Source organism: Glycine max, chromosome 9 (genome assembly GCF_000004515.6).
Source record: "Glycine max cultivar Williams 82 chromosome 9, Glycine_max_v4.0, whole genome shotgun sequence".
NCBI classification, from domain to species: Eukaryota; Viridiplantae; Streptophyta; class Magnoliopsida; order Fabales; family Fabaceae; genus Glycine; species Glycine max.
Window position 1 is genome coordinate 16,489,560 of NC_038245.2, and position 17,038 is coordinate 16,506,597.

Here is a 17,038-nt window from a genome sequence, read left to right on the forward strand (position 1 = left end):
AGTCTATTTTGAGTGTTCGGGAAAACTTTTCACAGCATTTACACTTCAAATGTATACACATTTTTTTTCAAAAACTGGTTATGATCAGTGAATTCTTTCAAAGAAAAGTTGGAAGTTATCCTTTCTTACTTGCTCTCTTTTCCTTTTCCTCTCTCTTTTTTTCTTTTTTTTCTTTTTCTCTCTGAAATGGTCGTGCGGACGAGGGCGCACACTACCTACTTACGTCTAACCACAAGGTAAACGAAAAACGTATGAAATGGCAAGTCGCAAAAACGGCGACGAAATAACTGAGAGCCATAATGCCAAAAATTTCTAACATAAACGAACGATAATAATAATAATGTTAGTAACCATATGAACAAAATAGAAAATAATGGTGTCAACAGCAATATAGACAATAACAAAAAAATGTCAATAGCAAACTAATAAAAAAAACAGTAATGCCAAAAAAGTGGGGTGACCTCGGTCACGTAGCTCCGCTTCCTCCCAAGAAATCGAGCAAGTTCATCATCTCCTCGTCCATGCGGGCCTCCTCTACATCGCCGGGAGCTCCTGCAGGAGCCTCCCCTGCCTGGGCCTCGAGCCAATCTCCGGGCCATGCGACCTCAGCCCTAAACTGATTTGGAGTAGGGCATGCAAAAGGAGCAAAACCCTAGCCTGCTAACTGAGGCTGAGCTGGTAGAGACACTCATGTATCTGCACCTGCCCCCAGTGGTTGGCCTCCTGTTGGCGAACCAAGTGTTGTAGATACTGCCCCATGCCTAATGATCCAGCAGGATTAGCCTGATGAGGTGGTGGCGGTGCATCTGTGGCCTGCGATGCATCACCCTGTGCCTGCCTAGGCGAGCAATACTTTTCAATGAAGGCACGGGTGATCGGCGGTCGGATCGCCTTACTAGGAGTGACGGGAACCCCGAATGACTAGCAGAGGCCCGTGATCAATGTTGGAAACCCCAGGGCCCTGTTAGACTTATCCGGGTCTAGAGGGTGCCTGGTGGGTGGCATACCTGCAAATAAATAGATGGTGTCAGCAATCAACTGAGCCACGTGAATGCTCATCCGTGTCAGGATGGCATACACCAGCTGACACTTCGGCAGAGGAAGGTCGGAGTTATGATCACTATGCAGGACATTGCCGAGCAGCAATGTCATCCACATCTGGGTGAAGGTGGTCATACTGGTGCGCATGATCTGCACCCGCCTCCCTGCAGCGGTCTGGGAGAAATCCTGACCCGGTGTGCATAATAGGTGGGCAATGGCCTCTTCGTCGAACCCATCAGCCCTGTTCCTCCTCTGACTAAACTCGCACTCCTGGCCTTCCTCTAACACTAGCGGGTCACCCAGGAACTGGCTGAGGGCATCTGCATCAAAGGGAATCCACTGACCCCTCACCCATGACCGCATGTCCCACACTCCCTCTTCTGTGGGCCAAGCATTAGCATAAAACTCCATGACTATATCTGGGTCAAACTTAGCCATGGGAGTGACCAGCGACGTCCAATGTCGGTGAGCTATCTCCTCCTGAAAATCTGTGTACTCATTGTCCCTGAGCTGGACGCGTCTCTCTCTGTGGAATGACCATCCTTTGATGGCCTCGAAACGCTACTAATGCTCGGCGCTCTTGAAATGGTGGCTATCAAACTCGGGAGCGGCACTGGTCCCTTCACCTTTGGCGTCCCTCCTAGATCTCTTCGTGGAAAGCTTTTTCGGAGCCATTTCCTGCGAGGACAAACATTTGGAAAGTTAATTTACAAGGAAATGCAATTTTAAAGCAAAAACGGCATGCTAATCTTTTCGATTTAGAACAAACTTGTGCACACATTCCTTTAAAGAAGAACATTTATGAACGTGCATACGCGCAAAATATCTTGCTATTTATATCAATATACAAGAACATTCTAGCTACCACACATATTCTTTTGAAAAGAATTCATATATGCATGCTCAAGGTATTGTGCCAAAAATACACATGTCCATATTCAAAGTATTTTGCTACCAAAAATTACATACACACATTTGAAGTATTTTATTAACATACAAAATTTTTTGTTGTTTTATTCACATATATGCACATTGGAGAGCCAATCTCATGTCATGCACACACTTGCATTTATTTGAAAAGGAATTTTCATGTCGTCTATCTACACTCAAAAGGCAATTCCACATCATATATTCATTTTGGGAAGCATTCTCATGCCACATCCAACATGTGTACATTCATAAAGCGCTTGACCACTTATTCAACATGTACACGTTTTATTTGAAGGGTATTTGTCTCTTGCTACCTATTCTATATATACATGTACATGGTGAATAACATCTTTACACAAACTAGGCAAACATCATGGTGCAGCCCCAACAAATCAGCCGTGGCCTAAAGGGAAATCCCTATTTTAATGCCTTCGTTTTTATGTTTTCTTGCACTCAAAACCAAAGGCTTGGATTCCTAGGTCTAAGTCCTTAATTTGGGAACTTATTTTAAACTCTACATGCTGTCACTATACACACAAAACAGCCCTACAATCCAAAGTTCACAAAACCATGCCCAAATGTCATTGAGGCATTTCACCGAGCACTCGGTGGCACATGTTTAGGCATGAATAGCAAGGGAATGGGGGCAATGTGGCATGCCCCATTGCTTCAGAATGCACCATAGGTCTAGGGCCATCCCTTACAACCCCCTAACTCAAACCAATCAAGCATGAAACAAAGCCAAAATGGCCCCACAGATTTGGGCACATTCACACAATTTAGAGCACCAAAAGAAGACCAAGATACATCAATGGAAAGCTAGAAAGCTCAAGAATGAGATACTTACTTGTTGGAGTGAGTAGAAGTATCAAAAATGAAAGCAAAATGCAACCAAAGGTGGCTTGGGGGAGCAAAAACAGCATGTCCCGTGGCTTTGCGTTTTTTGAAAGTGGGGGGGGGGGGGAGTTTTGGGTGAAGAAAATGTTCCCCTCCCCGTCTTTTAATCCATCTCGTGCAGGGGTTGCTCACCCAGGCGAGCTAACCTGTACTTTTTTTTTTAGGGAAGACATAAGTATGGCTCTTTACGGGTCGGCGTTTGCTTACTCGAACCCCCTTAGGGTAGATTAGGCATCCAATATTTACTTTAAAGACACAACAGTAATAATTACTGGGAATTTAAAGGATACTAGGCTGGCTCCCAGCGGCGCTTTCAGTTTGTCCTGAGCTGGGCAAGGGACAACGATCTATCGATCATGACCCTAGCCTCTACTTGCATTCGTCCCTAAGTACCTGAAAGTAGGAAATGACATTGCGCAGCAAACTATGGCCGCGTCACCATTTTACCTTGATTGGTTTCTGCCTTTCGCTTCTTCCCCTGTTATCACAAAATATGCATGCGTATGCGTATGCATGAGTGTTTTCAAATGCAACAATCTTTTTAGTGAAAGCTGGTCAGGTTCAGTTTTAATTAAGCGCTTGGGGCATCCCATGGACTGAGCGAAAAGGCTCAGGTTATCACAACCGCACATGGTTTAAAGCACACAAAGTGAGGACTGAAGTCTCAAACTCATATTCTCTTCTTTTAAAAGACTATGACGAGAAATATACAGCAAACAGGAATCCCTGGGGGAAACCATGAAGAACACATAAATATAAAAGAACATGCAACGACATCTTCAATTGCCCCAGATTCCAAGCGTGGTATCGCATGACAACATCAGAGTTCGCAAGTAAAGGTAGCTCCTCGCCATCCATGTTGGTAAGCACCAGGGCCCCTCCGGAAAAAGCCCTTTTCACAATGAAAGGCCCTTCATAATTCGGGGCCCACTTCCCTCGATTATCCTTAACAGCGTGGGACATCTTTTTCAGCACAAGGTCCCCCTCATGGAACTTGCGCAAGCGCACCTTCTTGTCAAACGCATTCTTCATTCTTTGTTGATACAGGCGCCCATGGCTCATGGCCGTCAAGCGCTTACCTTCAATAAGATTGAGTTGGTCATAGCGTGTTTGAGCCCACTCCGATTCTTCTAAGCCTGATTCAGCTAGTATCCTCTGGGAAGGGATCTCTACTTCAAATGGGAGTACCGCTTTTGTTCCATAAACCAAGGAATACGGTGTTGCCCTAGTAGAAGTTCGTACAGAAGTTCGGTATCCATGCAAGGCAAAAGGCAACATCTCCTGCCAATCTTTGTATGACACTGTCATCTTCTGAATAATTTTCTTAATATTCTTGTTGGCTGCTTCCACGGCTCCATTCATCTTTGGTCGGTAGGGCGTAGAATTATGATGCTGGATTTTCAAATCCGCGCACATTTCCTGCATCATCTTGTTATTCAGATTAGTGCCATTGTCAGTAATGATCTTCCTAGGGAGTCCATACCGACAAATCAGCTCCCTATTTATGAATTTGACCACTACACTCCTCGTGACATTGGTGTAGGAAGCCGCTTCGACCCATTTGGTGAAATAATCTATTGCCACGAGAATGAAGCGATGATTGTTCGAAGCCTTGGGTTCGATGGCCCCTATGACATCTATTCCCCACATGGAAAAAGGCCAAGGGAAGGACATGACATTTAGAGGATGTGGCAGAGCATTGACATTGTCCGCGAACGCTTGACATTTTATGGCATTTCCTTACATGGATGCAGCAATCACTTTCCATGGTGAGCCAGTAATAACCTGCTCTCAGGATCTTCTTGGCCATAGCATGCCCATTGGCGTGCGTTCCAAACGAACCCTCGTGGACTTCCTCGATCATGTGGTTCGCCTCTTTGGCATCCATGCATCGCAAGAGAGTCATGTCATGGTTTCTTTTATATAGTATGCTCCCGCTCATGAAGAAACCGGCCGCCAATCTCCTCAATGTCCTTTTATCATTGTCGGAAGCCCTCGGTGGGTATTCTTTGCTTTCAATGAATCGCTTGATATCGAAATACCAAGGCTTATTGTCTTGTTCCTCTTCTACCTGACAACAATGCGCAGGTCTACCACGACACCAGAACTCAATGTATGGTAGGTCCCCATGCAGTGTTAGCTGGAACATGGACGCCAAAGTAGCAAGCGCATCCGCCATTTGATTTTCCTCCCAGGGAACGTGATGAAAGGAGATCTCATCAAAGGAATCAGCCAACTCCTTGATATAGGCTTTGTAGGGTATCAGCTTGGGGTCTCTAGTTTCCCATTCCCCTCTTAGCTGGTGAATCACTAGTGCTGAGTCCCCGTATACTTTGAGCAGTTTGACATCAGAGTCGATTGCTACCTGGATGGCCAGGACACACGCTTCATACTCAGCCATATTATTGGTGCAGTCAAACCCCAGCCTGGCTGTGAAAGGTATACATTGATTGTCTGGAGAGACCAATACTGCTAAGGCGCTTTCTTTTATCGCCTTTTGGGTGACGTAAACTATATCAAACTCGGATAGCAAGACTTGCCACCGGGCGATCCGTCCTGTGAGAGCAGGCTTTTCAAAGATGTACTTAACCGGGTCCATCTTGGATATCAACCAGGTGGTATGGCTCAGCATGTATTGTCTTAGACGGTGGGACGCCAAGACTAAAGTACAACACGTTCTTTCGAGCAGGGAGTAATTCATTTCACAGGCCGTGAACTTCTTACTCAAGTAGTAGACAGCACGCTGTCTCTTCCCAGACTCGTCATGTTGCCCCAGCATACACCCCATCGACTCGTCCAAAATCGTCATATACAAGATGAGAGGCCTTCCGGGTACCGGCGGCATAAGCACAGGAGGGTTCATGAGACACTATTTGATCCTTCCAAACGCCTCTTGACAATCCTCGTTCCAGCGGACGGTTTGGTTTTTGCATAAGAGTTTGAAAAACGGCTCACAAATAGCAGTGAGCTGTGATATGAATCTGGAAATATAATTCAAACGTCCCAAGAAACCTCGGACTTGCCTCTCGGTACGGGGTTCTGGAATCTCAAGGATGGCCTTCACCTTTTCGGGGTCCACCTCTATCCCTTTCTGGCTTACGATGAAACCTAGCAACTTCCCTGATTTGACCCCGAAGGTGCACTTAGCGGGGTTTAAACTCAATTGATACTTCCTAAGCCTTTCGAACAACTTCCGCAGGTTGACAAGGTGTTCCTCCTCGGTCTTAGATTTGACAATTATGTCGTCCACATAGACCTCGATTTCTTGGTGCATCATATCGTGGAACAAAGCTACCATAGCCCGTTGATAAGTTGCCTCGGCATTCTTGAGTCCAAAGGACATCACCTTGTAACGGAATGTTCCCCACAGGGTGATGAAGGTAGTCTTTTCCATATCCTCCGGCGCCATTTTTATCTGATTGTAACTGGAGAACCCATCCATGAAGGAAAACAAAGCGAAATTGGTCGTATTATCCACGAGGATATCGATGTGCGGAAAAGGAAAATTGTCTTTGGGACTGGCTCGATTCAAGTCTCGATAATCCACACACATATGCACCTTTCGATCCTTCTTAGGGACTGGAACAATGTTGGCAACCCATTTTGGGTACCGAGCGACAGCCAAAAAACCAGTGTCAAATTGTTTCTTTACCTCTTCCTTTATTTTCAAGGATGTCTCGGGCTTCATCCTCCTCGGTTTTTGTTTTACCGGGGAACACTCGGGATTTAGAGGTAATCGGTGCTGTACAATGTCAGAACTCAAACCAGGCATATCTTGGTACGACCAAGCAAAGATGTCTCTGTAGTCTTTTAGTAGGGCTGTCAATTCTTCACGGATGGGTGTGGTCATACCTGTGCTTATCTTTACTTCTTTTTTCCCATTGTCGGTTCCTAAGTCCACTAGTTCCGTCTCTTCTTGATGAGGCCCCATCTCTTGGTCCTCATGGGCGACTATCTTCTCCAACTCTGGGGGAAGTCCCACATCCTCGTCCTCTTCATCCTCCGTCTGATTTGTTTCTTGCTCGAAATCGATGGTCGGGTCCCAGGTATTAGTACCTTCGAGGGACTCGTCGTCAGATCTGGCGTTTTAAACGTAAAGAAATAAATATGCAAATGGATGAGAATGGGTAGAGACGTAGGAACAGATGAAGAAAGATCTTTGTATTATAAATTTATGAACAAAAGACATAAAGCCTTAACAAAAGGAAACTCTAAAGACTAGGCCCAACTATAGAGTTTAAAAGCCACAAAAGGTTACATTATGCTTGTTGCGTAAATGTCCGGGCGCTCCTCCACTCGCCAATTTCCTAGTCGGAAACTAGGAGGGCATGGTCGTACCAAATCCAACCCACTCGGCGAATCATCTTCGCATATCGCAATGAGTTGGCCTTCGTGTCGTGGACCCGCACTTATAAAGCTCCTACTGATGTGGCAGGGCGGGCCTCCTTCGACTTCTTGTCCCAATCGCGAGCCTTGACCTCCGCTGTTCCTTCCTGCAATGCTTTTTCTTATGTCCGCTTGTGTGGGTTTATAGCCTAACCCAAACTTCCCACGGTTTCCTCTGGCGCTTATCAGACTGGTTCTGTCGCCGTTGTCTTTGCCTAAACCCATTCCGGGCTCGTAACCATTCCCCAACATCACTCGGGCCACCATTACTGCCGTATCGGATAGGAAAGGTTGCCCAGAGAAGGAATCTACAAAGGCAATGCTTACCACCTCAAAAGACTGGAAGGCTGTTTCTAATGACTCCTCTACGGCTTCCACATATGGCATAGAGGACGGACAATTCACTAAGATGTCTTCCTCGCCCGATACGATAGCCAAATGCCCCTCTACTACGAATTTCAATTTTTGGTGGAGTGTAGAGGGAACAACTCCCACCAAGTGGATCCACGGGCGCCCCAAAAGGCAGTTGTAAGCGGGGTTAATGTCCATTATTTGAAAGGTAACCTGACAGGTATGGGGGCCTATCTGTACAGGGAGGTCGATCTCTCCCCTAACCTCTCCCTAACCTCTCGACGGGTGTCGTCGAAGGCACGGACTACCATGGAACTTGGCTTTAGATGGGAAGCATTAAACGGTAATTTCTCCAAAGTGCTTTTGGGCATTACGTTTAAATTGGAACCGTTATCGATGAGCACCTTGGCTACGACGTGGTCCATGCACTTGACTGATACATGCAAAGCCCTGTTATACCCTCTTCCCTTGGCAGGGATTTCTTCTTCGGCGAAGGCGAGATAGTTGTTGGTGGTGATATTATTGACGAGTCCTCCAAAGCCCTCTACAGAAATATCTTGGGCCACATAAGCTTCGTTCAAGACCTTTACTAGCAAAGCTCGATGAGGCTCAGTGCTCATGAGTAATTCCAAAAGAGAGACCCTGGTTGGGGTTTTGTTGAGTTGTTCAATGACCTTGAACTCACTCTGCTTAATAATGCGGAGAAACTCGCTTGCTTCCTGTAGCGACACTTCCTTCTTGCCGCAGCCATCCCTTTTCTCTGGAAGACCTTTCACAGGAATATCCTCATTCGGAGTGAGGGTCGTCTTGTCATTTTGTTCTTCCACCATCTTTGCCTTCCCTTTAACATTTGCGGGTTTTGTCGGCAGGTCGGGGGGTACAAACACGCGACCGCTGCGGGTCACACCACTCAGCCCCGTGATATTGGTTACCTTGGCCGACAACGAGCTGATGTCGGTGGCTTCTTCTTTCCTTTCACTCGGAGGTGTATACCTCCACGGGACTGCGTGGCTGTTTTGGTATGGGAAAGGAACAGGTTTAGCTACCGAGGGGTATCAGGGCTTTTGTGAAGCTGCGTCCTTGGTGAAATATATCACCAAAGGTTTAGGCCTTCCAAAACTTCTCTCATCTGCGGACTGCATACATATATGCTGCTCTTCCATCCCCTCATCACTCACATCTAGTCGGCCTTAATCTATCATTCGTTGCAACAATTCCTCCACTGCTAAACATGTTTCCATGTTATGTGGCTCGCCAGGATGCAACAAACAAGAATCCTCTTCATGCCCACCGTGGGGAATTACACCTCCCTTTTGTAGGGCCTCATAGATAAACCTCCTAGGGGTCGCCACATCCTTTAAAGGCTTAGACCTGCATGGCCTTTCTGACTCAATGGCATTAACCGCTCCCCCTCCATGATTGGCGAGCGGGCTTGTTTTTACGTTGGGCCGATCCTCTTGAAATGTCAGCCATCCGGCGTCTATCAAATTTTGGACCTTGTATTTAAGGGCCAGGCATTTTTCGGTGGAGTGGCCTGGGGTTTTCCCATGGTACGTGCAAGTCGCGTCATGATCATACCATTTTGGGAAAGGATGTTGGTAGATCGTCCCAGGAGTTATTACGACCATTTGGTTGGTGATGAGGGACGGTAAGAGGTCTTCGTACGTCATTGGGATCGGGGTTAATTCTGGAATTGGCCTCGAGGGAAAGTTCCTCATCGCGTTGGAACCGGCACCAAAGTGGGCATTGCCGGCCGGGCGAGTCGTGGTTGGAGCCGGAGCTTGGGGGGCCTCCCTCTGGATGGGGGCGGGCGCTCTAGGTTGTGCAGGTGCTGGATTGGAGGAGTTCCCGACGCGAGTTGAGAAGCTCGGATGATGTTGCGCGTACTGATGTGTACCATGAGAGGTCTGCGGGGGCTTGACCCATGCGGGCGCCGAAGTGATGGCATGGGTATCTCCTTCCTTCCTTTTTGCCCCAGTTGTTCCTATTCTCTTAGCATTGGCACTTGTGGAGGAAACGTAATCGAACTTCCCTCTTTTCAACCCTACTTCAATTCTTTCCCCAGCGAATACCAAGTCCGCGAAGCTGAAAGGCATGTAGCCTACCAACTTCTCATAGTAAAACACTAGTAAGGTGTCTACCATCATGGTAATCATCTCCTTTTCGACCATGGGAGGGGCCACTTGTGCTGCCAGTCTCTCCACCGCTGTGCGTACTCTTTAAAGGTCTCACCTTCCTTCTTAAACATATTCTGTAGCTGAGTGCGATCGGGAGCCATATCGAAATTATATTGATATTGCCTTAGGAAAGCAGTAATCAGGTCCTTCCAAGTACGGATGCGGGAAGCTTCCTGATTAGTGTACCAAACAACCGCGGCTCCAACCAAGCTATCTTGGAAAAAGTGTATTAACAACTTCTCATTCCTAGAGTGTGCCCCCATCTTGAGATGGTTCTTAGGACAAGTCGTCCCTTTATACTTGTCGAATTCAGGCACTTTGAATTTTGGGGGGATGACGACATCTGGTACCAAGCAAAGATTTGTCATGTCCACGAACAGATAGTCACCAAAGCCTTCAACAGCCCTCAATCTCTCCTCGAGGAGATCGAGTTTCCTTCTTTCTTCGGTCGTCGGAGGTGGTCCTTCTGTGGACAAAAATATTGGTTGTGCTATGTGTCATACCCTAATTTCGTCCGGGGACTATTGTTTGATGGCATGCAACCTTTGATTGACCGCTTCAAAGTACTTGGCCCCTTTCTTTGTTTTGTAGCTCATTACAAGCCTTAAGTGAAAAACCATGATCTCATCCTACCCTTAAGGAATTTTGGAGCTTTGGAATTGTTTTGGGAATAAGTGTAGGGGGTATGTTTCATTGGATGATATGTTTTTTGTTGGCTGTAACACCCTGATATATATCTACATAATATTAGTAATTATGTTTGATGTTTGATATTTTGTTGTGTTATTTTATCTGTAAGTATTTTCGAGGAGGTGAGTTTAGTTATTAGAAGGGTGTTAGTAGTTAAAGCATTAGCTTCTCAAAGAAGCCACCAAGAAGCTTCTTGAGGAAGCATCTTAATGAAGCTTCTTGAGGAAGCTACATGAGCTGTCTCGGTAAAAACACTACCCAGCCTTCGTTAACCGTTGGATCTTTGAGAAATTTGGTCTTCAGCTTCACAAGACAATTTTTCACAATCTTACCGTTGGGATCTTTGAGAAGATGTCTGGAGTGTGCGCGAAGCTTCCGTTTCCGAGAGCATTTCTCACTTGAGCGTTTTTAGCCTTTGCTTTCGTGTAGCTTAGGAAAAACACCATTTCTTCTTCTTTATTTCTTCCAAAGCCATTTCTAACGTCCCAAGCACTTTCTCCATCACCCACAACCACCATTAGCCACCACAAACCACCATAGTTCTCCGTTGAAACCCCACACCGAGAAGAACCCTTCAACCGAAGCGGAATCTTCCTACTTGGCTCGTGGTTTTGGTAGAGAACGAAACCCTAATCTGACTTTTCATTTTCCTTCGAGGTAACCATGGTTCTACGCTTGTTTCTTGTTAGTTTCAGCTTGTCTTTGTATCTTTTCTGACTTTGAAACCGTCGTTGCATGTTTTACGTTTCCTTTGAAAAACCCTAGAGAAAGAGACTTTGTAAATGTTATCCTTTCATGAAATGCATGTTATTTTTGTAACCTACACTGAACCCCGATCACATTGGCATGGTCGGAATTTCCAAATGATGTTCCTTTGTAAAACCCGAAATGCTCTTAGCTCTTTCATGTAGTGATGTGGGTGTTTGACCTAGAGCACCTTTACTAGCTTTGTTTTTTGAAATCCATATTAAGTCTCCTTCGTTTTGGTATGGTAGAGGATTGCGTGGAACCGACGAGCAAGGACGAAAAGGAATCTTCAAGCGATGCGACGAGGAACCCGCGGGGTAGCTCACGATAGGTGAGGGGAGTTTATTATAAAATTTACTGCTTTAACACCATAGTTAGGGTCAGGGAACCTAGCTATGAGGATATCTGTCTGTCCCTGTTGCATGCTGATTTTTCTTTCAAGAAAATTATGTTTTTTTAACTAATGGGATGCGATAAAATTGTTATTGATATGTGTCGCAACCTACACTTCGGCGGGAGGGCGACGCGTGACTCGCGGGATGCGTGTTCCACGAAAGGAATACGCGCGGAGTCGCCACCAACGTTTATTTGAGGAAAATGTCGGAAAAACCGGAAAAGACGCGATCTACGAACTTTTAAGTGAAAGGTTCGGGAGTTGTATTTACGCGCGGGAAGGTATTAGCACCCCACACGTCCGTCACAAGGGACGGCAGCCTTTAATCGAATGTGCAAACATGACTTTGATTTTTACGTTCCCTTTTATGTCCTTATATCCTTTATACCCTTTTTATATTTTTTCTCTTTTTGTGGTCGACAAGGGTGTTTCCCTTTGCTCCTACGTATTCCTCAATTGGGATGAGAAAATCAGACCTACGTAGTTCTTTCTTTGTCAAGTGATTCTTTTTACTTTAAGAGGTGATCATTTTAAGGCGTTGGACCTTAAAAATGATCCATTTTTACTTAGTGAGAAAATGAAATGACAAACTTCAAAAGCCTATTTTTATGGACGAGCTTGACTAGGCGAGTTGATTTTAGCCTTAGTTTCACTTTAGTTATTAATCAATTCGATTAAGAATGAGAAATCCCAAAGAGAAAACGTCCGATTGATTTTCCGCTTTATTTTACTAAAAGATGTTTTTTTTTTATTATTATATTTTTTTTTTACCTCTTTTTTGATTTCCAACGTGGTTACGGCACGACCGAACGGTCGGAATTCATTTTAACCGAAGTTAACGGATAATACAATTCAAACGTTCGGTGGAAATTTATTTTATTTTTAAGTTAAGCGAGAAATGACTTAAGTAAAATGGCTTAAGCACGTCAAGAGGGAGTATAAAAAGTAAACAAAACGAGAATAAAAATGCACGAAACACAATGTGGACCACTACGGGTACATAGAATGAATCGAAAAGCTTGGTTCGAGGTACTTACCCGTTGAAGATCGAAGAACGATGAAGAACGAATGAAGAACGTCGAAGAACGGTCGAAACCTTTGCGAAATTCTTCACGGAAAACGTTACAGAAACGTTTCGGAAGCGCCTCGGTTTAGATTTTCTTCACGGAAACAATTTTTCCAAGCAAATTCGAAAGAGAGAGAAGTGCCAAAGGGGCTGAACATTTTGAAACAGCTCCCCCCTCCCCTATTTATAGAAAAAAGGGAGGTGCTTGCCGCCCAAAGACTTAATGAAGAAGATTTCTAAGCGCACCCGAATTACTAAGTTCACCCCCCTTTTCGTATTTTACGGAAAAGTTACGGAAGCCTTACGGAACTGTTTTCGAATTTGATTTTCATCTTTTTTCTCTTCCCTTTCACCAATGTTAAGTGGAATATGCTTACCCAAGGTTTTCGAAAATTTTACGGAAGTATTACGGAAGCCGCGGAAGCCCCGAAAACCATTTTTCAAAAACGTGGAGGAGCTTGCCGCCCAGTTGCTTCCTCCTTAAGCAACCCAACTTCCAAAATGTTCTGGAAGGGCCTAGATTTGAATTGCTATTTACACCCCTATCTTGATAAGTTCACCCCCTTACCTTTTTTGGTGATTCTTTTTTCGTAAAGTTACGGAAACTTACGAATCTCGTAACGATACTTGTTTTCTTTCCGTAATGTTAGGGAACCTTGCGGATTACATAATCATCCCCTTTTTGACTTACGGAATGTTACGAAATCTCACTTAATTATGCAACGATGCTTCCATTTGATTTCCGGTGTGTCACGGAAACTTACGGATTGTGCATCAATATTTTTTGGTTTTCCGGCATGTCCTGGAATTTCACAAATTGCCTAATGATGGGTGCCAAGCACCTCACAAGGACCAAAGAAAGGTCGCATGTCATCAAGCAAAGGTCCCCGGACGAAATTAGGGTATGACAATATGCATGCTGGTTTTTTAGGAGAAATTATGTTTTGACGAATGGGATGCGATATATATATATATATATATATATATAAGTCATGATGAATCAAGATTGATTCAAGGAGTTTTGATGATAACAAAGATGATGACATTCAAGATTGAGTCAAGAACACTTCAAAGATCAAGAGGAAATTTGATTTCAAGAATCAAGATTCAAGATTCAAGAATAATCAAGATCAAGATTCAAGACTCAAAGATTCAAGAATCAAGAGAAGACTTAATCAAGATAAGTATTAAAAAGTTTTTCAAAACATTGAGTAGCACAAGAAGTTTTCACAAAATCATTACCAAAGAGTTTTACTCTCTGGTAATCGATTACCAGATTATAGTAATCGATTACCAGTGGTTTTAAAATGTTAAGATTTTCAAAATTCAAAATGAAGAGTCACATCTGTTGATGTGTAATCGATTACACCTTTATGGTAATCGATTACCAGTGACTGTTTTCGAAAAATTCATTTCCAAAAGTCACATTTCTTCAAGTGACTTGTTTCTGAAGATTCTTTCAAAAGTCATATCTTTTTAAGTGATTAGTTTTTAAAGGAATTGCCAAGAGTTACAAGTTTTGACTTGAGTCATCAAGAAACTATAAATATGTGACCTCGGCATGAAACATTTTAACAATCTCATTCAGATCTATCATCTCTTTCAATCATTCTATCTTTCAATCTATCTTTCAACATCTTATTTCATTTCTTTTAGAACTTTCTGGTTTCATCTTCTCTTAATCTTTCTAAAAGTTTTTGTTCAAAACTTTCTCTTCCAAGAAAAGTTCTTTGTTCAAAAACTTGTGTTATTCATCTTTTTCATTCCCTTCTCCCTTTGCCAAAAAGCATTCGCCAAGGGCTAACCGCCTGAATTCTTTTTGTGTCTCTCTTCTCCCTTTTCTAAAAGAACGAAGAACTAACCGCCTGAATTCTTTTGTGTCTCCCTTCTCCCTTGTCAAAGAATTCAAAACGACACAGTCTAAGAATTCTTTTGAATCTTCCATTTCCCATAAACAAAAGATTTCAAAGGACTAACCGCTTGAGAATTCTTTTGTTTCCCCCTTCACAAAGTTTCGAAGGACTAACCGCCTGAGAACTTTGTCTTAACACATTGGAGGGTACATCCTTTGTGGTACAAGTAGAGGGTAAATCTACTTGGGTTGTTGTGACTGAGAACAAGAGAGGGTACATCTCTTGTGGATCAGTTCTAGTAGAGGGTACATCCACTAGGTTGTTCAAAGAGAACAAGGGAGGGTACATCCCTTGTGGATCTTTGCTTGTAAAAGGATTTTTACAAGGTTGACAAGAAATCTCAAGGACCGCAGGTCGCTTGGGGACTGGATGTAGGCACGGGTTTTTGCCGAACCAGTATAAATCTCCTGTGTTTGTCTTCTTCTTCCCTACTCTTTTAATTTTCGCTGTGCACTTTAATTATTGCTTTTACTTTTTGTAATATTAAGAAGGATAGATTTTTAATTAGTAAAGGTTCGTTAATAATTAATTCAACCCCCCCTTCTTAATTATTCCGAGGCCACTTGATCCAACAGTTCATACGTTGGATATTGTGTATAATCGTGGGGGGCACTATGCACTGACCTTCCAGGGTCTTTGGCACTAGCTTTTGGCCACGATCATACGTCGTATGGAGAGTATGTCATGGGGGGTAGAGTGCACTAACCTTGTCGGATGGCCCAGACGTGGGTAACTAGCGTGGTTAAAGAATCTAAGCATTTCTGAGGGGATTCTTAGGCGCTTTAACTGGTCCATGGTCTTTGGCACTTACTTTTGGCCTTGATCATAGCTCATACGACACAGGAAATAGAGTAATTGTGGCCAAGTGTACTTTGTACTAGGGGGCTTGTCACCTGGTAGAGAACACCTTTGGGCTCCCAGGCTGATCACCTATGGGAGGGGGGATGTTACGTGCACACTCGGGTGGTCTCGACAAACTCAGCACAGTTCCCTAAGTGAGAGTGTCATGTGGACACGCTTACGCTATTTCCTGAAATTTGGTTGTTGTTGGTACGTACCACATTTCATCTGAGTGTTGAGTCAGGTGCATGCATCATTCTGTGCAGTCTTGATTGGGTCCATGAATGGATGATGAGTAATTGTTAGATGTGGATGATGAATATTTGTTGGATATGAGTGTTGATAATGAATGTTGTGTATGTTCATCATGTTTGCCTATGTTCCCTGCTAATTGCGGTTATTTGGAATTGGTATTGGTTATTTTTATAATGAACTCACCCTTGCAATTTTGTATCGTGTGGTTGATACCTGTGATGATCACGAACCTTGTTCGTGGGAGTAGAATGACAGTGGCAGGGTGCAGGGAGTAAGATTCTGGTGAGGAGCCGCCGAGCCGACATGATGACGTTGGCATTATTTTGGGAGGGAGTTGTGTTTCGTGATCAACTCCTCCGTAGTTGGTTTTGAAGTTTTATTTTGTTGTATCAAAGATGTAAAACTTGGATTTTAATTATATTTATGAACATATTTAATTTTCGTTTATGTGTATGACGTGTACTGAGTTACTATTTCTATATAATTATGTATATTCACTTAAGTAATGGCGTGTTGTTGGATGAATGCATGTTGTGACCAAATTACTTCAGTTTTCATGAGCAAAACTAAAGGAGTTTTTTTATAAAAAAATTGAAATTATCGTATATTAGAGTGTGAATATCGTAGCGACGAGGCGGGTCGTTACATTGGCTATGCTTGATGATGTATTTTTTGCCATGCTTGATGAATATACATATATTGCCTAATTGTTGCTTTATTTTTCAAATATTCAAACTGCTTTCAAATGCTGATTTCCAAAAAAAATGAAAATAAAAAAAAGAGAAAAACAGAAAAAGAATGAAGTTGAATAAATGAGATTTTGTTTTGAGGACTTAGACTGGTTTAAGGGCTTGGTTTATTTTGTTTTGGGTTTACTTTTTATGCTTAATTTTTAATTTTGGTTTTGGGGTTTACTACTTTTACTTAGTTCCCACTTATTCCCCATTGCTCCTCTATTCCTTTGAGTTTTAGCTACTTATCTCATACTTTCCTCTACCTTGTCCTTGGCCCCATTACAACCTTAAAAGACCTTTTGATCCTCATGTGCATGTGTTTGTGGTGTTTGGTTGTCAATTTTAGAGTCTTGCCAAGTCGATGTGGTGTTTGTTTTTCATGGGTGCTCTGAGAGTAAACAGTAGCCTATACACTTGAGAGATAGAGTGCATATCTTGTGAGGCTTTATTACTTTTCATTCAATTCTCGAGCTGATTGACTACCTTGCCTTGTTTGAGGTGCTTGGATGATTTTCATGACTGTCCTGATTCTTTAACTCTTTACGTGTTGGATGTTGCCCATTCCTTTCATTCCTTGAGATTCATTGAGAAATATGTAAATGTTTTTGTGTTTGTTT

At 43.5% G+C, this 17,038-nt stretch overlaps 1 protein-coding gene across 1 annotated transcript in view; it reads right to left on the reverse strand.

The window, feature by feature from the left end:
- Window positions 1-660: 660 nt before the first annotated feature.
- LOC121172836 (uncharacterized) overlaps window positions 661-17,038 on the reverse strand; it is a 32,892-nt gene continuing 16,514 nt past the window's right edge. Inside the window, exons 7-8 of the mRNA XM_041005470.1 lie at window positions 8,280-8,499; window positions 661-921 (exon numbers count right to left, since the gene is read on the reverse strand). Of these exons, the coding sequence (XP_040861404.1) occupies window positions 661-921; window positions 8,280-8,499 (481 nt within the window). The remainder of the gene's footprint in view (window positions 922-8,279; window positions 8,500-17,038) is intronic.